The sequence below is a fragment of the Danio aesculapii genome, chromosome 18 (assembly GCF_903798145.1).
Source record: "Danio aesculapii chromosome 18, fDanAes4.1, whole genome shotgun sequence".
In the NCBI taxonomy this organism is placed as follows: Eukaryota; Metazoa; Chordata; class Actinopteri; order Cypriniformes; family Danionidae; genus Danio; species Danio aesculapii.
The window spans coordinates 3,295,038-3,321,929 of record NC_079452.1 but is presented as its reverse complement, the minus strand read 5'-3'; the positions used below and the strand labels follow the sequence as shown (position 1 = coordinate 3,321,929).

The 26,892-nt window shown below is 35.7% G+C and overlaps 1 protein-coding gene across 2 annotated transcripts in view; it reads right to left on the bottom strand.

Moving 5' to 3' along the window:
• kcnab1a (potassium voltage-gated channel subfamily A regulatory beta subunit 1a) overlaps positions 1-26,892 on the bottom strand; it is a 227,981-nt gene that overhangs the window by 21,953 nt on the left and 179,136 nt on the right. For both annotated transcript variants that reach the window (XM_056478098.1, XM_056478099.1), the window contains exons 6-8: positions 25,660-25,704; positions 25,131-25,174; positions 19,857-19,943 (exon numbers count right to left, since the gene is read on the bottom strand). In XM_056478098.1, coding sequence (XP_056334073.1) covers positions 19,857-19,943; positions 25,131-25,174; positions 25,660-25,704 — 176 coding nt within the window. The remainder of the gene's footprint in view (positions 1-19,856; positions 19,944-25,130; positions 25,175-25,659; positions 25,705-26,892) is intronic.

The window sequence follows — 26,892 nt, the reverse complement described above, 5'->3', positions numbered from 1 at the left end:
TCAATATCACTGAAGTTAAAAGTACATAAGTGGTTGGTTTTTAATTTACTTTAGCAATAAAAGTAAACACATTTACTCAGAAGTGTTTATTTTGCAAATCAGTTGAATTACCAAAACGTGTCATACTCTTGATAATTTATGATAATTCAAATCCTAACATGTTAATCCACATTTACATGCTGAACCCTATTCAGATCATTTGTAAAATTAGTGAATCTTTAAAAAGAGGCTCACCCTGAACGGATCATTTGATTAAACGCGTTGACTTGTGAGCAGATGTCAGTCCACTTCATAAATGAATTTGTGAATTATTTAGTGGAACTTGTTAACCAATTTAACTGGCCAAATGAAAAAAAAATTAAAATCTTGTACACAAATTAAACCACATTTAAACATCAATTAAATATTTCAATATGTGGATTTGGAATAAAATAAATTAAATGATGAAATTGAATGATTAATGAAATTAAGTACTTATATTTATGCAAAAAAACATAATTCTAAAGATCAGGTAAATGCTTTTAAATATATGTTTAAAATAGAATACATTTTCATTTCATTGCAATCAACCTCCAATTACAGTTTTTCTGTACAACTCTCTTTTATAACATTTTCATTTGCTTATGTCATGTCAGTCAAAATTAACTAAACTTGTGAATGATGAATAGTCATTCCATATAAAACTAATAATCCTAACTAGTTGTCAAAATCTGTCAAGTAAATTTTATTTAAAAAATGTAAATCTTTTTTTTTTCCTAAAAATGTCTTCTAAATTGAACAATTTCTCTCAGGTGCACCTCAGCTTTCACTGATGAGAAGGGGTGTGTGAAGCATTGGTTGCAACCAATGATAAGCCACTTCTCTACAATCACTTAGAACTAAATCCCATAAACCCACAATTCACAAGCGTATGCGAACCAAGCAGGACATAATGTGTATCATTTCAATAATACTGTGACACAGAAATGGAAGGTCAGCCTCGTTGAAGAGGGATGAAGGGGAGGGGGACAAAAGAGGCGAAGAGGAAGAAGAGGCCAAGTACATAGGCGGATTCCCAATGAAACCAGGGCTACAATTGTGGATCATGTTGTCAATCATGGCCTCACAATGGCTGAGGCTGGTTGAAGGGTGCAGCCAAATTGTAGCCAAATGTTGGGCGAACCACTGTAAAATCAATTATTCATATGTGTGTATTAATGGACAGTAATTCAGCACCAAACAATCTGCACTACTGTCACTGACTACGTTTACATGGACATCAGTAATCAAGTTATTTGCCTTAATCTAATTAAGACAATAATACGATTAAGGTGTTTACATGAGTTGCTTTTTGAATGTTCCATTCATGATCCCGTTTGACATGTTATAGTGCATAATTCGATTAATGACATTGCATCACCGCGCTATCCACATTTTCTCCGAAGTTTCATAAAATTTTGAGTGTTCCATTTTTAATTTGTCGACTTTAACTGCAGTTTGGCAATTTCCGTGACAAACGAGATATTGGATGCAACTATAAACTGCTGGAAGAGTGTTGTTTTAAAGGGCAGATAGTTTACCTCTTTTTTGTGATTTAATATTAATATTATGGTTCTTTTGAGTGTGCCAGTTTAGGTTCAGTTTAAAACACAATTCAGATTTTTTTTATTATAATGTGTTAAAAAGTGTCATGTTGGGGGCGTGTCCACAGTTCGCTGATTTAGGGGTGTTGCTTCACATGTAAATTAGTTTCGGCTTCCTGCCAACGTAACAAGGGGGCGGGGCCATGAACTCACCCGCTCTGCGTTTGCAACACAGGCAGGCAGACAGAGAAAAAGCTGGAGATGATCAGCATTCAGTTGTACATCTACGACTCTGACACAGACCAAGCAGAGAGTACAAAATCATTTGTGTCTTTGTACAGTTTTACAGCCAACTGTGTGCTAGTTTCAAGTGCTGAGCTTGTACACAGAAACTAATAACCACGCACACTGAATTAACTTTGACTGAGGCACCGGATGCGCCGCTCGAAGCCGCGACACGGCACACCAGACACTCTCTGTGGCGCGGCAGAAACATGAAGTGTCCCGAATCGTTGCGCCACGCATTTTTGAATTCTAAACATAGGTTTCTGCAGCGGTCCGTGGCGCCCAGCCGTCGACTTGAGTGTACCCTGATACAAACCTATGTTTAGAATTCTAAAACGCATGCTAGTTAAGATCACAGGGAGCTCCTGGGATTGCAAGAAATGCAAATGGCTGAAGTATAAGGTAGACTCAATGAGGAGTACACATGTTTGCAAACCTACCTAAAGACACAACCAATAATTCCGATTAGAGTGATAATGTGGAGAATATTGCTCTTGTGTTGAGCCCAATGAGCCTTGCATCTAAAAATAGAGCAAGGGTGTTCCTTTTGTGATATTGCTTCGACTCATGCTGAAAATGGCGGACATGAATCAACAAACTGAGGATATGATGACGCACCTGTCAATCAATATTGGTGGGCGGGGGGACCGCACTCCTACGTAAAGTTGCTGTCGCTCCAATTGGTCCACCGTTTTTTATGTTGTAAAATTGAAAAAAAAAGCACTGGGTGTGCTTATATCACCCCAATATGACAGTCTATACACCATACATGCACATATGTCTGTCCAATCAGCTTGAAAAGCAGATTTTTTACCATAGGTGCCCTTTAATGGAAGTTCATACCGCACACTGAAGGGAAGAAAAAAAACCTCTGCATTTCACGATGCAGGTGTCTTTGGTCTTCACTGACTCAGTAGGTGCAAAGAGTGTCAAACAGCCATGTGAATGTGTGTGGACTATCCTGTCGCAAAACGCGGCGAAAAGTCCTACATAACGGGTAACAGTTCGATTAAGGTGTTTATATGTCTGTACTGCACTTCAATAATGCAACTAAAATCAGCATACTCTACATGTCTTAAAGAGCCCATATTATACATGAAATAGGGTCATATTTAGGTTGTAAGGGTCTCCAACAACAGTCTAATATGCATGCAAGGTCATAAAACACTTTTATGGTCTTATAATCTGCATTTATTTTTACCTAATTATCCCAACGACTCCCATATGAATTGTTCAGCGATTCATTTGTTCCCAACCCCCTCCTCAGCGCGAAGCTAATCTGCGCTGATTGGACTGATGACAGCCTGCTGCGATTGGTCGACAGTGACAGGCTTCAGCACGAGACAGAGTGAAATGCCCAGCTGGTAATCAACTATATAAAAGTAGTCACAGTGCACACGCGCTTCATAGTGTAAGGCTTTTTTCACACACACACACAACCCTCCTCAGAAGAACTGGGGAGATCGACGCGAGTCTCCTAGCCTCTCCCTCTCTCACACACACACACACAACGCTCCTCAGAAGAACTAGGGAAAGCGACGCGAGTCTCTCTCTCTCTCTCTCTCTCACACACACACACACACACACATCACGTTCCTCCTCAGAACTAGGGAGATCGACACGAGTCTCCTGTCTCCTAGCTTACGATCGCCATAGCAACGACAAACGGAAGTGGAACGCGAGCTCACAAAAGCCTTTAACGTTAAATCCGTAAACAAAGCGGCACGCGTCGCGTTTTTAACGTGGCTTACATGTGATAAGAGAATATAAAGAGTAACCGCGTGTACTGTACCAGGTTAACAAGTAACAAAACACAATAAATACATCATTTGCAAGTTAAACGAGGCAACAATTTTAATCGCACTTACTTACACTAGTGAATAAACCTCAACCACTGACTCTTCACAGTTCACAACTCATCTTTGGGTAGAGACTGTCAATATTATCCATCTGAGCACAGCGTGACTTCATTCGACCGGCAGCGTCTGTGTGTGTGTGTCTAGTGTTTTTTCTGTGTTAGTGGGCGGGGCCGCAGGTTTCAAATCTCCCTGGTTTGCGCGCGTAACTACTGGCGAGGCTTGTGTTTCGTGGCTGCGTCATCGCGAAACACCTAATGACTCGTTATCAAGACGACTCGTTTGAAGCACTATGAGTCGACTCTTTTATAGATGAATCAATAGTTTTAAACACTGTACACTTACAGATTTAAGCCTTAGCTGGATATTTCACTTCACTTAGAGCTGTGTTACACACTACATGGAAGGGCATTTTCAAAAACCCATAATATGGGCTCTTTAATTTCTCTTCTCGCTGTTTACATGGTAGACTCTTAATCAGAGTGTTGTCTCAATCGCATTAAAATCTAATTATTGGTGTCCATGTAAACATACTCAATGTGTCATAAGCTTGCAGCGGGACAAGAACTTGTCACATTTTACATTTAGACTTACAACTTTACTGCATCACAGATTTAGTGTATTGTAGTGCTACAGTAAAGATTTACCATACTTACTGTGATTTTACATTAAAATTGATAAAGCCATTTGACTATCTTGTTCATAAACAATGGTGTCAGGACTTTTCATCTTGATGACACTGACACTTTCATTGACATCAGTACTTGCTTTTGAGGAATGAGCTACTCATTTTGAGCAAGTGAAACGCTTTTGCAGGTTATTAACTAGGTTTTGCAGTTTGTACTAATTGTTTTGAGAAATGCATTAACTGTAGTGCAAATGTAAATAGTGAGAGAAATGCACCAAAGCGACTGAGAAAATCTGTAAGATTCCTTAAGCATCATTGCACTATTGAACCTAGTTTCCATTTAAATAAAATAGTCGTATATGTAAATGAGGATTAGGATTTGAAGTACAAACACTGATAAATAAATAAATGTATATAACAATTAACTGAATGCATATTTATGCAAACATATAAACTGATTTCTTAGCAAGAAAAACTATTAACATGCCACTTTATTATAAGTAGGTTTTGAGATTCTTTAAAAAAAAAATGTGGAGTGAGGTAACTTTGACTGACAGGGCAGTTTAAGCGCAGCACATTAAAGATGCATTAAAAGGTGAAGTAGAATATCCCAAAGCTTGCCTACTTTTCTTTTACACTTGAATGTATGTAGCCTACTTTTTATTCACAAAATTTTTTGGGTGGTATATAAGTTGCTGGCTGCAGTAAACCATTCTATATATACAAAAAAGACAACTAAATAAAAATCAGGTGTTACGAATCAGATACTAACTAAATGATTTTAAAAAGTAAACACCAAGGAAACATGAGATAAAACTGGAAACTTTACTTTAGTGATTCAAGCATGCTAATATGTAGGGCAAACATGCTGGAGCTGCTGCATTATGAACAGTTCATCTTTTATTTGTGCCTCATTTATGCTGAGAATTCAGAACAAGTAAAATAAAATAGGCTATTATTTCAAAAGCAGATTTAGTGGAAATGAGCTCTGTGCTGTGTGTGATTGATTCAACACAACCCTTTTCTCTACACCTAAACATATTTCTATAATGGACTATGCTTAGTGATCCACACAGTTTCTTCAGCTGGAGAGCTTGATGCCTTTCTGCTGCATATGCTCTGATGCTTTAAAACTTCTAAATATGAGGACTGGAGTACTTTAAGTACAAATTCTCACTATTGATTACTAGCTTATTACCTGCTCATTATTGAGATATTGGCTGTTTATTAGTAGTTTGTATGATCTAAATCTACAACCCTAATCCTACCCAATACCTAAACCCAACTTCTACCTTATAAACTATTAATAAGCAGCCAAAAAGTTCTTATAAAGTTAAAGGCCATAGCTATTGGTTTATAAATAGCAGGAATTTTAATTATTATTTTCAATATGTTTTTTGCTTGGTTCTTTATTTGCATATTACAATGTGTTTCGGAGATTAAGCAATGTCTAGAAACTCAATTCCCAGTCTTTTTTAATACAAATTATTTTTACAGTACTGAAATCTATAGTAAAATTCTACTATTTCATCTATATTGCTTTCATTTTTTTTTCATTCATTTTGTTTTGTTGACTCTGTCTAAGCTAGGGTTGACTTAAGTTCATCTACTGTACTTTTGTGGGGTTTCACTCAACCCTGTAAATGCACTCATGAGGAATAAATGAATGATAAAGTACAGTGTAACTTTACATTCACTTCAGCTTTTACCCTTCAAGCTGATGAAATGGTAATCAGGTACAAAACAAAAATGTGAGGAGCACAGGACCAAGAGAGTCAGGGGACTGCAGAGCCACGGAGGAACTTTAATATGCACTGCACACAGTGTGAGGAGCCAGCGCTAAACTCTGGACACTATGCGCATCAATGCAGCAGAAAAACACTGCATAGCGATCTGCCTGCCCATGCCTATGAGACAGACAGCTAGAGAGAGGCATCAGTGCCTGTCCAATATGCTTAAAGACAAGAACTGAAGAGTTCTAATTTTTTTTAGATTGATAATTCAATTTTTATAGTGAAGAATACATTATTTTCATTGTCTTTAAAGTAACTGAACATAAGCATAGGAGGCTGAGAAAAAAATGTTTGCTTTAGAAATGCATTTCAGACAGCATTTTTGCAGGCTTTTGGATCAGAACTCTTCAAGAGTTGTTTTTGTTTGTTTCTTGCATGTTTTGTGGCACTTCTGTCTAGCCAGTGGAGCTAAAGGACATACCAAGCCAACATCAAAGAACTAGCAGTGACGAAAAAAAGGTTGCCACCTTGCATTGGCTGGATCTGTTCCTGTCTGAACCCAAAAAGCTGCATATGAACAGGGCTGGGCAAAAATACATTGAAATGTATTTTTTAATAAAATACCAAATACCTTAATTTTAGGTTTATAAAAATACACAATACAGCAGTCACAACATCAAAATAAAATACAGTATTTTGTATTTTAAAAATACTACAAAATACTTTTACAAAGGAGCATGAAGTATCTTTGCTAATATTCCATCAATTAGACCTATTTGATCAATCCCTTCCCCATTAAACTGACTTAAAAGTAAACAATGTTTGATAGCAAATGTGGCCAGTAAAATTGCCATCATCTCTGTACATTGATTATTCAACTTTAAATATTTTAATTTTAACATAATAATATTTTACATAAATAGTTAATTAAAAAAATTCACTACCTTTTTTAGAAATCTTTTTTTTTTTTTTTTTGGTTTTCTTTGCTATTTAACTCTTCAATACTCAATGTAAAAACTGTATTAGGAGTTTTTTGTTATTAAATATTTGTTAAATCTTTATTAATTGTACAGTAGACCTACTGATCAACTACTGGCATTTGAAACAGCCAATAAAGTATTGTAGGAATCGCCACTGTAGGACTTATTTGTATGTTGTTTGTTTTAACAACAAACAATTCTTCTTTAAATGGAAGAGTCAATAACACCCAAAGCATCTATCAGAAGGTGCGTTTATATAATGTCTTGATGTAGATTTCTTACAAAGTATTTTACAGTATTTAAAAAAAAAATTTAAATACAAGACACTAAAGTTTTTTGATGCAAAATATTAAGCCATTTTCACAAACCTATATCAAATACAAATTACAAAATACTATTTTGTATTTAAAATATGTATTTGAAATAGATGTATCATAAATACTGCCTATCTCTGCCTATAAATACACCAAACGAATGACAGCCAGCTTAAATAAGATTGTAAGGTCTGTACCTGCATGAAAGGATATATCCTTACCCGCAGGTGTCAATACCTGTATTATCAATTCACAAAGGGAAACCAAAACTATTGCCATGTCCACATTAATACATTTTACGTAATACGTTTTTACCAAAGCAGTTTTCTCTCTATTTTGGCCTGAGACAACGTTTTTAGAAAAGAAAACCATATCTTTTTGGAAATGTAAGAATGTAAATTATCATATGCATTTGTTTACTTTTCAAAACATGTCTTTTTTACAAAAATGCTGTCCAAAATCGATAAATGATAAAAAGCCATTTTTTTGTGTTGCAGTGTGGACTGTGACAACGGGGGCTTTAGAAAACAATGACACATTTTAGGCATGTGACCAATTCAGCTAACATGGTGAAGGACATTTTAAAGTAAATGTTTTGGATGCTGTTCATTTTGATCAATCTCAGTTTGTACCTTCTCCATATTGCCTCTATTCAAATGACAGAATGTTTACTGGGAGCTTTTGTTCAATGATGGAAGCAGTTGACAGTTGTATCACAGACATGGAGTGGAAATTTTGGGTGAGACCTGGACGCTGCTGTGCATGATGGGATGACTCAACATTTTACCTCGACATTTCAAAGAGATGGAAAGTAATTAAATGTCAGGCAGACATGACACATGTAAACTATACAGGCACGTGCACAGATAGGGCTCAACATGTGCAGTGCACATGCCCTTTTTTCTTTTGGATAAAAAGTGCCCTTCAAAAATAAAGTGCCCCCTGGTCTTCAGTTCGCAATCGCCAACTTATTCATTTATTTTCTTTTAGGCTTAGTCCTTTTATTATTGTGGGGTCACCACAGCGGAATAAACAGCCAACTTATCCAGCATATACTTTAAGCAGCACATGCCCTTCCAGCTACAACCCATCACTGGGAAACATCCATACACACCCATTCACATACACACACTACGGACAATTTAGCTTATCCAATTCACTTATAGCGCATGTCTTTGGACTTGTGGGGGAAACTGGAGAACTCGGGCGAACATGCCAACTCTACACAGAAATGCCAACTGACCCAGCCGAGGCTCAAACCAGCGACCTTTTTGTTGAGAGGCGATTGTGCTACCCACTGTGCCACTGTGCTGCCCGCAATCGCCAACTCCCCCTCGTTGTTCAGTTCTTTTGGCACATGCCCCTTAAAAAGTCTCTGCACGGTCCTGATACCATAAATACCATATTGTTTGCATATATTTCAGAAATGCAGTGAAATGACTATCAACTTTTTGTGTTCTCTCCTGAATTCTACAGTTTGTTTACTTTCATCACAGTTTTTGTTCTGTGATGCAGCACCCAAGAGAGCGCTCTCTTTCAACAACAGCCAACATCAATTCTCAATGCTGAATCAGGCAAACTTCTGATGTGAGCCAGATGAGAGGAGATGTGTGGAACACACTAAACAAACTAGCAGACGCTCACTGACAGCCCCACGCTGCCCAGTGGCCAACTGTCTGTTTGATGTGTCCAGCCTTAAAATTGTTTTTAATTTTTACTATTAATAGATTCATCAGGCAACATTTTGTTTATGTTGGTTGCTCTACAACTCAACTTTACAACTGGCTATTGTGGTGCTGTGCGAGGTAAGCTACTAAGCAAGTTTACTATGTAGGAAAACTCATTGAAAAAATACCACTACTACTACTACTACTACTACTACTAATAATAATAATAATAATAATAATAATACAATATATTTAATTAATAATTATAATAATACAATCTTTTAAAAAAATGTAAAAAGGGATAATGTTCTGGCAAAACATTACTGGTTAAAATTATTTTTAATGAATGATTTGGATTGACAAACAGTGTTTGCTGCAACCCAAGCTTATAAAAATATTTTTTTTGTTAAATGTAAAATACGTTGCACGTTTTGTTGCATGACTGAGATGTCAAGTTTCCTAGAGGACAATATTTACATTTTTACTAACATGAAATGCATTAATTAGTCTACTTTTTGTTATACAGTTGAATTATTAGCCCCTCTTTGAATTTTTTTTCTTTTTTTAAATATTTCCCAAATGATGTTTAACAGAGCAAGGAAATTTTCACAGTATGTCTGATAATGCTTTTGATTACTTTCATTTTGGCTAGAATAAAAGCAGTTATTATTTTTTTTTAAACCATTTTAGGGACAACATTATTATAAAATTATTATTATTATTATTAATATTATTATTATTTCGATAGTCTACAGAACAAACCATCATTATACAATAACTTGCTTAATAACCCTAACCTGCCTAGTTAACCTAATTAACCTAGTTAAGACTTTAAATGTCACTTTAAGCTGTATAGAAGTGTCTTGAAAAATATTTAGTAAAATATTATTATTTGTCATCATGGCAAAGATAAAAGAAATCAGTTATTTTGAAATGAGTTATTATAACTAGTATGTCTAGAAATGTGTTGAAAAAAAATCTTCTCACTGTTAAACAGAAATTATGTGTATAAACAGTATGTGTCTCAATACGCAAACGTTTGTACATATTCATGAGAAGCCAGGGCTTATCACACAGGTCACCGTGTTAAAGACTGACCTAAAACTATCCCTAAACCTAGTCAATAGTTTTTTCAAAAGTAAATGTAAGAGAAAATCTATTGCAGCAACATAGGTTTTTCTTGATCTTACATTGCTTTTATCTCTAAGTGCAACACTGTACAAAGTGAGTTACTGAGCAAACTGACCATGCCAGAAAACAGACCATGTGGAGATATAATGTTGTGCAAAGAACTGCACAAAAATTATCCTTTGGTTGTCAATAATATGTCTGAGTAAGTATCATTAGTGTGACAATGAACAAAAATATTTGGCTTCATGCTCCATAGAGTTCATTGTTCATGCCCTGTAGTGTTCACGTCGAAAATTTAGCCAAAATGTTTGTTGATGTAAGTTTTTGCAGTTTAACAAAAATGTAAGAACATACAACCCAAAATCAGAAAAAAGGTTGGGACAGTATGGATAACGCAAATAAAAAATTAAGTTGTGATTTCTAAGTTTACTTTGCCTTATATTTCATTCAGATTCTAGAAGAAACATTATTTATTGTGCTCCTCGTGATTTTTATTGTTTAGTTTTTTTACAAAATAATCACGTATTTTAATTTTGGTTCTTGTAACACATTTAAAAAAAACTTGAAACAGTAAAGCATTTACCACTTTGTAATGTTGCCATTCCTCTTCACAACACTTAAAAGACTTTTAGGGACTGAAGACACCAAGTAAGCATCACAGTGAAGGTTGCTGTTTAGAGTATTTCTATATGGAGTTTGCATGTTCACTCCGTGTTCACGTGGGTTTCCTCCGGGTGCTCTGGTTTCCCCCATTGTCCAAAGACATGTGGTATATGTGAATTGAATAAGCTAAATTGGTCATTGTGTATGTGTGTGAATGCAAGAGTTTATGGGTGTTTCCTATTGTTGGGTTATTGCTAGAGGGGCTTCCGCTGCATAAAACATATGCTGGATAAGTTGGTGGTTCATTCCAATGTGGCAACTCCTGATTAATAAAGGGACTAAGCCAAAAAAAGAAACACATTCTCTATTGGAAACAGGTTGGGACTGCAGACAGACCAGTGAAGTACTTGTACCCTCTTCCTTCAAAGCCAGGACTTAGTAATATTTGCATAATAGGGTTTTGCATTGTCTTGTTAAAATATGCATAGGCATCCCTTAAAGAAGGCACCATATTGTGCTCAAAAAATTCTATGTAAAAAAAAATTCTGACACAACCCCCTACCACGACAGACCCTGGATTTTGGACTTGTTGCTGGTAACAGTCAGGATGATCCTTTTCTTTTTTGGTCTGGAGAACACAATGTCCATTTCTCCCAAAACTACTTATTTATCTGACCACAGTACAAGTTTACACTCTGTGATGGCCCATCCCAGATGCCTCCGAGCCCAGAGAAGTTGATAGAACTTGTGGACACTGTTAACATAGGGCTTCTTTTTGGCACAGTACAGTTTTAACTGCCATTTGTGGATGTAACTATGTATTGTGGTACTTGAGAAAAGTTTACCTAGGTAACCACAGCCCATTTAGTGATATTGCTTATAGATGAATGACGATTCTTGATGCAGTGCCAGCTGGGGATTGGAGATCACGGTTGCTCGGCTTGGGCTTGCACCTTTGTCCTTTACATGCTGAAATTTCTCCAGATTCCTTGAATCTTTTAATGATGTTATGCACTGTTGAAGGTGAAATATCCAAATGTCTTCCTATCTTTTTTTGAGGTGCATTGTTTTTAAACATAATAATTAATAATTTATAATACTTAATAATTTTCTGACCTATTTGTTGGTAAACTGGCGATCCTCCGCCCATCTCTGCCCATCTTAGTAAGACTAGACTTTTGTATTTTTTAATAATTTTATTAATTTACCTGATGACTAGCCCTAAATTGCTCCTGTACCAACTTTTTATATGTGTTTCAAGAACCAAAATTGGAATACATGTTTATTTTGAAAAAAAAAAAACAATAAAAAAAAAGAGGACCACATTAAATAATGCTTGTTGTACTGTTTGCAATGAAATACAAGTCAAAGTAAATTTAGAAATCACTTTGTTTTTTATTAGCATTTTCCAAACTGTGCCAACTTTTTCTAATTTGGTGTTGTATTTCGAATTAATCTTTGACTGTCAATTTCAAAAGAAAAAAAATATTTTCATCAATCTAGAACTTGAGTGTGTTAACAGATAGCAATTTGTAATTTAACCCTAAAACATTGTTAAATTGTGACATGCTGTTAATACCTAATGCAGAAAAGTTCAATCATGTGTTTGCAGTCATGTGAAAACATCAGGACACTCTATAAAAGCCTGGACATTTTGTTACATGTTTAAATGTATGAATATTTTGTAATGTAACATGTAAATGTAATATAACAAACTATTAAAAACTGAAAAAAATAGTCTTTTCAGATCTTCTGCAAATGTGATTTAAAAAAGGAATTCATTTTATAACTCAGGAAAAAGTTAGAACAGCCTCACATTTATTCCCACTTAAATGGCTCAAATCACACACAGGTGTATCACACCAGGTGCACATGATTAGTAGATCATTACTCAGCATTTTGAATGAGCCTTGCCCTTACTAAACTTCAGACATCTACTTTATTGTGCTCCTGACCGTTGAAGTGAGAGTGAGCAGCATGGTGAGAGCAAAAGAGCTGTCTGAAGCTTTCAGAAAAAATGTTGCAGCCAATGAGTCTGGTGAAGAATTTACAAAGATTTTGAAATCAGCCATTCTTTCAAAACATCTCCCAACATTACCAGGTCTGGTCCCAGCAAGTTCACCCCAAGAGTAGACCACAAGATGGTAAAAAAGGTCTCCAAAACCATAAAATGTCATCACAGGACCTACAGCATACTGTTGAGGTGAAAGTACATGCCCCTAAAATCAGAAAGAGACTGCATATGTTTACATTGCATTAGAGGTGTGCAAAGAGGTAAAATTTGCACTCTAAAAAAAACCCATCAAGACCAGACAGAAGATTGCCTTAACTACAAAAACTAGGTTATTTGGACACCAGAACTGTTTGAACATGTTTGGCACAAACTAAAAACAGCAATCCAGGAAAAGAACCTCATACCATCTGTGAAGAATGGAAGTGTCATGGTTTGGTGCTGCTTCGCTGCAGCAGGACCTGATCAACTTGCAGTTACAGAATCCACCATGAATTCTACTTTGTACCAGGAATGATCTGTATTTGATAAACATTTAAAACCATTTGTCTGAAAATTAAAAAAATAAAAAATAAGAACTGGGCCATACAATAAGACAATGACCCAAATCATAACAGTAAATCAACCAATGACTGGCTGAAAACCGGAAAAAAATGGAGAGTACTAAATTAGCCTAGTCAAAGCCCAACTCTTAACCTTATTGAGATGCTGTGGGGTGATTTGGAACAAGCTATACCTCATCAAACTTCTCACTGCTGAAATAATTCTGCATTGATAAGTGGGGTACACTTTCCTCTGACTGATGTCAGAGACTTGTAGATGGATACAAGAATTGTCTCACTGCAGTTTTTATAGCAAAAGTGAGTAACTCCAGCTATTAGGGTGTCCTAACTTTTTTTTTTTTTTTTTTTTTTTTTTTGCATTTTTGAAGAATAACATTTTAGTTTTAATAGTTTAGCTATATCAAATTAATCTCTTATACTCAATAATCCAGATATTTAAATATGTTACAAAATACTCAGGCTTATACTGGATGTTCTTTTTTTTTCACATGACTGAATACCATGCAGGGCTAATAAGCAAACTTCAGTTGGTTCAAAATGCAATAGCTGTAGTGTTTATACTAGAACTAAAAAGTATGATCAGATTAGTCTGCTTCTCTCAACATTGTAGTGTGCTCAGATTAAATGTCTATTGAAGTTTAAGAGCCTGCTTATGAAGTCCAGAAAGGCTTAGCTCCCAAGTATTTGAGCGCCTGTCGTTTCACAATTCTGTTATGTCTGTTATATTCTGAAAATTCTGGCCAATTGATAATACCAGGAATATCAAAAACAACCTCATATTTAGCTTCCTAGCTCTGTTCAAAAAGGCAGACACACTCTGTCAGTTTAAATCTAGATTAAAACAAATTTCGTTGTACTTGCATACACAAAAGAGATTAAGGCAACCAGACTCATGAACTCAATTCAAAAATCAGACCAAAGCTATATATATATATATATATATTAACAACAAACAACAAACAAATTATCAACCCATTTAAATGTCCATAAACATTTACCAACTTATTTTTATAAAAGGTAAGTAGGCAGGAAGCAGTGTTAGGTTCTAAGTGTGAAGTGATGGAGTGAGGGCTGAAAAGCCTGTTAAAGTAGAGATCTGGAACAAATGGCTGAGTCAGGGTGACCTTGGCATCCAGCGCAGGGCTTTGAAATATTACTAAGCCCTAAATGCTGCACAACAGACAGCTCTAAGCAGTACATACATAACCGGAGGGCCATACTGATCCCTCCCAAAAAGAAAATATTGATTGAACTCCATTTGATATTCTCTCTCCTTTTGATTTGCAAGGTGCTGCAAGGAATTTCAGCTTGCTAATTTGAAACTCCACACTACAAAGGCACATCAGCAACTGTCATTCATCCAAACAGGCTGCCTATGAAACAAAAGGTGAAAAACAGCATGTCTAAATTTATGGTATTCATAAAACCATAGGTAAAAATGTGGGCATCTGACAGTTTACTGCACAGCAAAAAAATCTAAAATTTTCAACTTAAAATTGCATTTTTGTTTTTTGAATGAAAAAGGAAAATAGCTGAAAATATGAAAAAAAAAAAACTTATTTCATGCCATAAGCATTCGGTGTGCCGATTTCACTCAGTTTTTGCACCAACCAAAGCAGAGCACTTCATTATCTTGCTTGCACGTGCCTTGGTCAAACTGCCCATGCTCACTAGAAAAGCTGAATCTACTCAAATAATGCACTGACAGGACATTATATGTAGTATAATAGTTCCTCCTGCTTATTAGCATTTGTCTTTCCTCCGTGTTTTTGTCATCTGTATGAATCAAGGGGCTAAGAGTAACGTAATTTCAGCTCTCTGTATGTCTGTAAAATTCTGCAGAATTGAAAATAAAGCTGACTTTGACTTTAATAAAATGGCACTTAACTCGTTCACTGTGAATAAAATTTTACCCTCAATAAAAAGGTGATTTTATTGGCTTTTTTAAAATCAGGATAATTTAAATTGAGTTACATTTAAAAAGTCTTACACAATATATTATTGAATACAATAATAAATATTCTTTACAAAGCATGCATTTGGTTTCAGTTTTTAGCCTCGTACATCCAGAATTTTAGTTTTGACCTAGAATTTTCTTTTCAGTGCATCCTTGGTACAGTAGAGGAAATAAGTATTTAACATGTCACCATTTTTTTGCAGAAAACAAATTTCTAAAGGTGCTTTTGACTTGAAATTGTGTACAAAAATGAAATGAAACAGGGAACAAAGTATTAAACAAATGAAGAAAGAGAGGTGTAAAAAGGCAGTGAAAGCCCAGACAGCAGCTGAAATCTCTCAGTAGTTATTCCCCCTGGCTTTCATCATTGTAAATGAATATTAGCTGTTTCAGTCCACATTACCAGGATGATGAAGAGGAATCCAGAGTGGACATATCAGCAAGACAATGATCAAAAACACAGCCAAGGAAACTCAAATTGTTTCAGAGAAAGAAAATCAAGCTGTAGAATGGCCCAGCAATCACCTGACTTAAATGCAATAGATAATACAGAAAAAGATTAAATAGATGAGACCCACAAAACCATCAAGATTTGTAAACTCTGTTGAAGTCTGTGAAACAATCACATTTGAGCAAGGCATGTGACTTCATTCTCCACATGAGAGGCGTCTTTAAGCTGCCATCACCAAAAAGCCTCTTATGCTGTGTATCAGGGGTGACCATCCCTGTTCCTGGAGATCGACCTTCCTGCAGATTTCAGTTGCAACCCATATCAAACACACCAGCCTGTAATTATCAAGTGCTGTTCAGGTCCTAATTAATTGGTTCAGGTGTGTTTGATCTCCAGGAACAGGGTTGAGCACCACTGCTGTATTTTAGTAGTTCAGTATTTTCTCCTTGTGTCATTCCATTGTTATTACACAACTATTTTTTTTAGATTTTTTTGTTTTGTTTTGTTTTTATTGTTTAGGTTTTTAACAAAACCTGGATTTGACCAAAACACTCCTTTAGAAATATTACTCATAGGAAAATAGACATGACGCGTTCAACACTTATTTCCCCCACTGTATATCAATCATGGTATTTTTAAATGTATGCTAGGGTATGCAAACAATATTTGTGGTACAAATGTTATCATCCTCTCCTCCTTTAGTGGTATAGGCAACATTTTATTTTCATTATCAAAACTGAGCAGGCATATTTCATTTTAATTTTGGGTATTCATCATAATGGGCTATGCCCTACTAGATGGAAGACAAAACAATCATATGAAAGTTCTAAGAAAACATTTGTGTCAAAAAAGAAGACGAAAAAGTCATGGAAATACACCAATAGCATGTTGTGCTGCTGTCTCTAATGGTATTTATATTGTTTTTCCCATAGTAAACATAGATCCTTACCTGACACATGGAAAGATAGGTGAACAAAGTTGTATTTTGTACACTGTAAAAATATTAATGCAGTTTCTTTAAAATCTTTCTCCTTTTTTTCCCTTTTGGATGAAATGCAATCAGGGCTGTTTGAAGATAATCTTGTTGAGCAAGTTACCAATTAACACCACAGTAAAGCAAGAATGCACATCAGATATGCACTGCAACACCTGCACTGCTTTTTTGTTACTGATCAAAAGAATAAACTACTTTTAAGTTGATCACTCTCCTTCTGTTTATCATGTTCTCCATCTTTCTCTACTACACTCTGTTATTCTCCCCTCTCTGCATGTGTTTAAACAGATAATTTAATGAATAAATCAAAGAGAATGTGCTGTTTCAAAAGCTAGTCATTTCATTATTGCTGCTGAAGGTCAAAGACTACGCCTTTTGCTTTTCTGATTCTCGTTTTTAATTAGTCTAACCATTTTCCAGATCCCTCACGGTGCAGATGTTTCTCTCCGTCATCCCTGTATATCTCTTTTGTTGTAATCGGTTTATACTGTTTGAAGGTCTTTGTTATGCTGTGGTTTGTATAAAAAGCACATAATTAAACAGTAGATTAGATTTTCAGGCTGACTGCACTTGAAGCTTTGGGCAGCACAGAGTTTTTTTTCCCCCAGCAGTGTCGAAGCCTGCTGACTGCATTGCGTACCTCCGGTCGAAGTAAAAGAGTCTGGTTATTCAGAATTATAACTTTGATGGCACCCTGGGGACTGCACTTAATCGTAACCCTGTTGTCATGAATACATCTTTCAGAGAACTTAGCCCTCAGATGGATGTGACTGCAGGACATCAAGCCTTTTAGTTTGACGCACTCCTTCTTTTGTACATCTCTCTCTTTTGATGCACTATTGTCATCACTAACATCTCAGCATTTTCTCCAGAAAGCATTTGGTGAAGGTCAATAACATTTTATTGAAAGGAAACACTTATAAATGGCTAAAGCTATCAGAGTCTACTAAAGTCTTTAAGATGTAAATCAATGTTATGATGTCCATGGACTGTCATTCAAAAGTGTGAAGCTTTTGAAGCAAAAAAAAAAAAAGAAGAAGACTAATAGTTATGACCATATTACCTCAGTTGATTGATTGCAGACATTACAAGTTTTCTAAAATGTTGCTTAAAAATATAAATCAGGCTTTTTTTTGAGCAATTATACAAGTCCAAAAAAAAGAGGTAACCATGTGACATGGGCAGCACAGTGGCACAATCACCTCACAGCAAAAAGGTCGCTGGTTCGAGCCCCGGGTAGGTCAGTTGGCATTTCTGTGTGGAGTTTGCATGTTCTCCCCGTGTTTGCTCCACGAGTCCAAAAACGTGGTATAGGTAAATTAGGTAAGCTAAATTGTGTGTGTGATTGAGTGTGTGTGGATGTTTTCCAGTGATGGGTTGCAGCTGGAAGGGCATTCACTGCGTAAAACATATGCTGGATAAGTTGGCGGTTCATTCCGCTGTGGCGACCCCAGATTAATAAAGGGACTAAGCCGAAAAGAAAATGAATGATTGAACAACCATGTGACATTAATTGTAGGTGTAAACTTTGTATACAGAAACAGTTTGGGGATATTTTCGCGCTACCACGAGTCTGCATTTTAAACATTAAAACAGCTTTACATGGAAAAAACGTTTATGTCCACTAAGAAGAATAGAGATTAAAATGCAAATCCTCGTCAAAAAAAAAAAGAGCCGAAATGAACAAATAGAAGAACAGAGTAAGGAAGGCTTTGAGGGACGCTGGGAAACCATATTTGAATCAAAGAGGAGAACAAAGGAGGAGAAGGTATATGTACATTGTTCATACAGTATTTTCTATTTTTAAATAATAATAATAATAATAAACTTGAAATAAATGCTTAATATTAACCTGAAGTTTCTGTTACTGTATTAAAACTAAGATAAAGGAATCAGATCTTTAGTGGTTTAAAGTGACATGATAAATCTGAGTTATACTGTTATTCCACACTAACTGAACATGTATTGATCTTCCACATTTGAGAAATAAAAATCACAATAACTTTAGATTTTTATACTGACACTGAAAAATGTGATCTCCTTAGAAATGAGAAGCTTTTGTTGTCTCTTCAAGTAAAATAAAAATATATAATATAATGTTCCCAATGCAAGTGAAAAAAAAAATCTTATTACTCAAATTTTGAACTTATGGATTTATTCTTCGTCTCAAGTCCACACTTAATGAAGTTGTGTTAATTTGCATACAAATCAGGTTTTAAATGTTTGATGCTGTTGTTTCTTTTTTAATGTTTTATATATTTCAACCATGTTGTATATTTCTGCGTGGAGTTTGCATATTCTCCCAGTGTTCGCGTGGGTTTCCTCCAGATGCTCTGGTTTCCCCCATAAGTCCAAAGACATGCGCTATAGGTGAATTTGGTAAGCTAAATTATCCATAGTGTATGTATGTGAATAGGAGTTTATGGGTGTTTCCCAGTGATCGGCATACACTGTGTAAAACATACGCTGGATAAGTTGGTGGTTCATTCTGACCCTATATTAATAAAGGGTCTAAGCCGAAAATAAAATGAATGAATTAATGAATATTTCGACCAAAGGTTTTCACAAAGGGTGAAAATGATAACAGATATGTCACTCATAATTCAGAACATATTGTGAACTTCTAGAAAAAAAAAACGTTTTTTTTTTTTTTTTTTTTTTACTAAATTTAACTCTGTTGTAGCATAAAAGTTGTATATAATCAGGCCAATTATATATGAACATATCCCTTCGTAAAAATCTTCAGAATAAAGATATGAATAAAAGCGCAAAGATTGGTTTAAGTGCTGCTGAAGTGAAGATATACAGCTGAGTGCAATAGAAAAAAATAGAAACATTTTGAGAAAACAGCCTTAAAAATATGTATTGCGATTTAAATATATAAATAAAGTGACAAAAGAAACACTTTTATTCTTGAATTATGGATTAGGATTTGCTTTCCTTTAGACAGAAAAAAACCCACTTTATGAAAAGCCAAAATCTCTTAACTGATAGTATTCAAAAGATCAAAAACTACAGGCTTTTGCAAGCAGTGCCTTACCATTTGGTTTTGCCATCTGCATCCTTGGAAAGATCAGTGACTTATTTTTATTAAAATGTAAAAATAAATGGCCAAACTCACCCTCCATTGGTGTATTGCTATCAGGCCGGTTGGCAAAGACTACATCTACATAATCCATCTGCATCCTCTGCAAGGAGCCCTTGAGACCTGAAAGATAAGACGTTTACTGTGAATGTGTCTGGGCATTTTATTTTTATTTTATATACAAGGTTACAGGCTACAATAAGGCACAGATTAATCCTAATTGAAAAGTTGTATGCCTTGACAGATCATAGTTTATTGAGGACTTATTCAAGCCCTCATAACATCAGGGCAAACTTTCCACTTGTAATCAAGCCCCACAGATGAGAGACCCCAGTAGTGTGAGTCTAGTGGACTCAACAGTAATCAAGCTCTTTCTGCAGGGCCCCAGGGTTGGTTCTTTCTTTGTCTCTGTCTTTAATCTGACAGAGTGTTGGACTAGTCATCAAGAATAATGAAGAGAGTTTGCGGCTGGACTTCCTATAGAGGTTTACTTTGACAAGGTCCACATCCAAAGGTCAGCTGAGGCTTTACAGTCAGAAACTCATGATGGTTGTCGGCAGTTTGAGATCATCATGTAATCTGACAACATTCTACATTTTCCTCAACATCTTGAGACAAGAATTCTGTTTGAGTACAACTAAACCAGAGGTTCTCAAACCTGGTCCTGATGTTCCACTGCTCTCCACATTTTGTATAATTTTTTTACTGATCTTTGTTCATCTATAAGTGCCCTGCGACGTGGACATCACTGGATATTCTGCCATGATTCCAGTTTGAATGACCTGCGTTACATTTTGGTTACATAATCCTTCACACTACTGGTAGTTTTGTCTTGCAAGGCTACAAACAATGCTGTGAAAATATATTTAAAGTCAAGTAAACTTTTGAGTACCGTTGATTGAGTTCAGCTGATTAAGCTGATTGAAAAGCTGACTTGCTCTTTCATCAAGCTGGTTGTATCCAAAATTGCCTCTATACCCTTAAATATTGCAGTATTTCAGGGAGACACTGGCTGTTTCTCTATCCAAGAATGCAGAGAACGGACTTGCGTTCTTGTGAAGACCGGTCTTGCCAGGTCACCTCGGAAGAATGAACTTGTGAGACTGCGAGAACTCAGAACGCGTCCTGTGAGAAATAAGATGCTGGGTTCTTTCAGATGGTCACATGACCTTCATGTGTTTTTAACTGAAAATTATTTAAATATTACAAAATTCATACAATGATTTATTGTATGATAAATTCATACAATGATTTATTTTCATCTTTTCACAATATATACTATGCATAAAGAGTTTACAAATATACTTTGCAAAATACAAATAAAACAGATTTTAATGCGAATTTCAACAAATAAACAAAAATGTGTTTATGCCTATATGAAGATTTTTATGGTAATGTTTACTTTCATTGTGTCATTTATGGAAACTCCTGAGATAAATAAGCTATATCTCTGAACTTTAATAATAAATCTATATAAAATGCTGTGCTTCTGGGACTTCTCGAGCGAGTTCAGAGCTCAAATCTGCATCAGTGCATCCTTGATACCAAAAACGCATTCAGGAACTTTCACGCATCCTCCATTCGTGCGGCCTTGAGTTTTGGAACTGAACTTTGTCAGTTGATAATGATGTTACACGAGAACATGAGGACACATGATGGCTGAAGAACGCATATTGGGAAACAGACACTCTTTGTAGTGGTGTAAAAAATCATAGTGGACATACTGTTCTGAAGTGCACTCAATCAATGCTTATTTGTTTCACTAACTGCTTTGGAAGTTTGTTCCATTTGCACATAGCATCATTAGATATTCTTCCATGTTTCCAGTTTATAAGTGTGTTCAATTCAAAGGGTAACATGCGCAAGACGTGATATCTATGCTAATGACATGATCATGATTACGGTTAAATAACCCTTCATTCCTCTGTAATAACTGAAGATGCTCTAAACAGCTGTGTAGTGCAATTTTTTTTATTTTTTTTTATTGAAGTAAACCTCAAGTTCAGCCAATTTCTCATGTGCCGAAGGTAGAGAACAGGGAACATTATGTTGGGAACATGTTGATCTCAGCACAGATCCTTATTGGAACTCTCTTCTAATTAGCTGGCTATCTAAATCAGCTGTGTTAAACAAAAGAGACATGCAAAACAAACTGTGCTTGGGGCTGCGAGGACAAGGATTGAGAACCACTGGTCTGAGGGATTTATTAACCAGCAAAGAACAAACTGCAGCTCTTCTAGTGGACTGAGTGCTCAAATTCACTTATTTGTTTTTATTTACTCCATCCAGTGGACTAATGTAGGGATTGAGGGTAAATGGGGTGATTTCAGAAACAACAACGGTGTGTTAAACAAGAGAGACATGCAACATATGCAGAGCAGTGGTACACCAGTACCATGGTGCTAAATTCCTACAGTAAGAATTTAGTTCCTGAGTTACATCAGACCAACAGAATTCCACTAAATGCTGTCCATCATATGAGGACATCAAACATTGTTCTAAATACACAATTCACCCTATAGTTTAGCACATGGAGTTATTTATTTTTGGGTGAACTAATCTTTTAATATATCATATGGGAAAGGCTGTCACCTAAAGTTTCTAGCATTCACACAATATTTTAAATATCTGTGTATTCTAGACAGATTTTACATCTGAACCTATGTGCCAAAAAAAGAGCCAATGTTTCAGTTAACATTCATCTGTATGCTTAAATCTGTGTGCGTGTGTGTGTATGTGCGTGTGTGTGTGTGCGCTTTGCAGCCTAACCAAAACAATGAGGAAATGTGGTGATGTAAATATAATATGGCTGGTGTGTTCATAGACATGCTCCAAATGCAAGGCGCTGCAGGTGGATGAGAGCAATGTGTATTCTGAGCATTATGTGTGTAAAATAGGTGTCTGGCCCCAAACTTGCTGGCATGGAAGAAAAATATCGGGCCAGTGCAGAACAGCACACAAACCAATCAGTCTTCCTGCCTGTAACCCTGCATATCTAGGCCAGAGAGGTGTGCGTATTATTATTTCTGTACTTTCACACCAAAGCTAACTGTGTGACCCTGTTGATAGCACCTAGAGTATGAAGGAAAGCATAACCTTTTTTCGGGGTAAAAATTAATGCTGTAATATTAAATGAATAGGTCAATCCCAAATCAAAATAAATACATATTTTTGTTTTGGTCAAATATGTCATGATACTATGTACCTTTAATTAAATGTAACATATTTGGTTTAATGACATGCTGAAATGTAACATCAAAGTCTATGGTGTTTGTTCATTGGTACATAACATTTTTAAATTACATCCTAAATATATTTGATTAGAAAAATATTGAACTTAAACTAAACAATAAGAGTTACATCAAATGAATGCAGTCTTGGCGATCAGAAAAGACTTTTCATATGCCATATTTGATGCTTTGTAATAAGTCATACCAATTCATACAATTTGATTAGAATGAAAACATACAATATATAAAAAGGCATCTCCCCAAACCCCACCCCTAAACTCAACTGTGATGAGCAAATCATACTAAAATTATTAAATTTTTTACAAAACTGAAATTCACAAATTATTCCAATACATATTTTGCATTACATTTCCAGTGCACTTTTGATGTGTTTGGCCAATTACAATGCAGTTAGGTCAGCTAGCCAATCAAAGCACTTTCAGATAGAGCGGGTTTGTAGAAACATAAAATCAATGAAGACAGACTGGGAATAAACAGAAATGGTCTGAACTTGGATCTTGTGTTCCTTTCAGAACATTTCATCACATTACAGCCTTGATGATTATTGACTTTTTGTCAGAGTTGTGTGACAGAACATGGACACTGCTTCTGGAAATGTGCTGTACACATTTTTTCCTATCTGTTGTCGAACTGTTCATGACATTTTTTTTTTTGGAGGGGAGAAGGGTTGAATATAAAAACAGGTCAGTCCAAAAGTAAAAAAAAAAAATGCTGGGTTCCACAATTTGTGTTGGGACAACATAACAGATTAAGTTAATTTATTGATTTTTAACAATTTAATCGGATTGAGCGTAAAACAATTAAGTTGTCCCAACATAATCTTAAAAATTGTTGTTTAAGCTCATTTTAAATTAGTTTGAACAAGCAAATAAATAAATAAATAAATGAGTGTATAAATGAATTCACCATTTTCTTTACCTTTATATAAGGAGGTAAAGAGTTCTATTATGGGGCTCCAATCAGTAAGTCTCCAATCAGTCTTGGAGAAAGGTACTTTTAAAAGTAAGGCACTTAAATCATGCATTACGCCTTTAAAAAATTAATGAAACAGATTACTTAATACTTTTTAAGGAAAAGTAATCCATTACGTTACTTTTGTGTTACCTGCGTTACTTTTTGTAAAAAAGTAACTAAATTATTTCCCTGGAAATGTACAAGTAATGCGCTACTTTAGTAGTTACTCACAGTACCTGTAATGCTTTAACCCAAATGCTGGTCAAGCTGACAGAACGCTTAAAAAACACTTTCAAAAGTGCAGAGATTACACAGTAGGGTGTAAAGAGTTTTTGGCAATGCTTTATTTTAAGGTTTCCTTGTTCCACATGATCCATGTAAAAAAATGTAAGGTTCCACACAGTTCATTCATGTTGTTCCAACATAAATCTAAAACTAAATGTAACAAATGTAAGTTTTTCCAATTGTTATTAGGTTGTGGCTTTAAGGGCATCCGCTGTGTAAAACATATGCCAGAATATTTGGCAGTCTATTCTCCTGTGGCGACCCCTGATAAATAATGGACTAGGCCAAAAGAAAAGTACTGAATGAATAAAAATAAGTGGATTGAACAAAAAACAATTAAGTTGTCCCAAGAAAATGTCAAGAATTGTGTTGTTTCAGCTGATTTTAAACAAATAGTTTGAACAACAGCCAAAATCTTTTTTTTTTGAGTGTATATAGAAATAATTTACAACTACATGCAACCAACACTAAACCTAATATGAAATTCAAGGTGCCTTTCAGTGTCAGATAAACTGCAATCAACCGGATGAGGATTTTTCTAACAATCAGATGCAAGTCATGTCCATTCTCACTTGATTCTGCAGTGTTTATTTAGTGACTAAAGCCATCTAGAAAGTCATTCAAGTGTATGTCTTTGTCCTCTTTAGTCCTGCTATCTATTAGTCCTGCCTGCTAGAGGACACTAAGACTAAATCCACTCAATCAATGTCCAGTGTGGAGCCAAATGCGTTGCGCGCACACACACACACACACACACACACACAAACAAATGCTGCGATCACAAAGTATGAGTATTTATACAGAAAAATGTGCACTTTACCTTCAATAATGTGCTTCCTAGAAAGGCCTCGTTCAGTCTCAGCTCTTTAGAGAGAAAAAAAGAAACAAACATCAGACAGCAATATTTTAGACAAAGTTCAGTCTTGCATACAAGGCACATATTGCTTCTGCAAGAATTTCCTACTCATCTTTTTTTTCTTCTTCAAACTCCTCTTTTGCAAATGTTCCCTTTTCAACTTCAAATAAAACCCTGGCATATTTAAATTCCGATTATTATTCATGAGAGAGGATTTGTGCGGAAGTGGGACAGGTCTTTTCTTTAGTCTTATCGAGCTCCGCAGCTGTACTTCTGCTCACTTACTGCCAGAAGACTTGCTCAGTGAGAAAATGGTGGGTCAGTGCTTGACCTGAACTGAGATTTATAATTGCGTTTCTGAAATGTGGGAATCCACAGATGTCGGCATTGAGTGTGCTGCCATTTAGAATGTGCAACAGTGTGAGAGTTCTGAAATAAAAGTTGTCATGACAGGAAGTGACACGCACAATGAGCGTAATGACAGTTTACTCACTTTCCGCCCCAGTAGAGCTTTGTGGTAATAACCAGACTGGACCGCCTTGAGAAAAGGAGAGAGGAGAGAGGGAAAAAATTTGTTAAAACTGGAACATAAATGTCCCAAAATAACTTTTGGTTAATCAATAATCCATATGTTTACTTGTGCAGGCATAATTGAACAACAGCATGATTTTTTTTGTAGTGAAGCTACAGTTTTCCTTTGTCTTTCCAGATATTATACAGTTCAGGTACACTTAAAAGTGGACAAGTTTTGCTAAACTGGTTGAAAGTCCATTTACATCCTAAAAAGCTATCATTAAATGAAGTGTATTTATATGTATTTTAATATTTTGTGAAAGGTGTAAGACCAAGAAACGTTTGTTTGAAATCAACGATCTTCACTGCTTGATTGAGCTTCAGTATAAAGTGAGTCTTACACCAGATAAGAAACACTGCATTAAATTCTATTGATCCACACCATGTCTTTAAAACATGGGGGAAAAATCTTTACCAGAGTATTTTCAGTAGAGTTTCAGTGCTTGCCTGCTGCTCCTCGTGTTGCTTGCATTTACCTTTCATCTTATTGTACACTTAAGATGTACACAACTAAATTAATGCTTAAATCTATTTAAAGAGGTGGTCCAGGGTGTATTTTAAGGCTTTGTTTTGTTTATAAGACACAAAGCAATGTGTGCTTCATGCTTCATTTGTAAAAAAAATCACGTTATTTTTCCATGTACTTTACTTTAATTATATTAAGCTAACATGAAAACGAAAATCATATTTCCTACCCTCAGGAGGCTCTGATTGGTCCGCTAACATAACGTGCTGTGATTCACGGATTGGCTCCATGCCACCATTGCCACCAGGATGCATCATGTCCAGAGGACACAGCTGAACCTCATCCTGCTCTCTAAAATAAAGTCTGACAAGTCTCTTTCCTATATAGTTGGGTTATAAGCGTGTGTAAGTAATATGAAATGTTCAAATATCTTTTGTAAGTTCATTATTTGAGATGTAGAATGCATGGAAAGTGGATGCATAGAGAGACACTGCAGCACTGGTGAAGATTGTGGGTGTTTCCAGTGGTTTGATGGATAAATATGAATTTGTAGCTAAATTGGTAATGGTGCCAAACAGCATTGCTACAGTCCTTGCTACAACATACCATCAATGCTAGACACTATGCATGTAATAGATTAATTTTAACAAAATAAAAAAACCATACAAGTTGTGGCTTACAATCTAC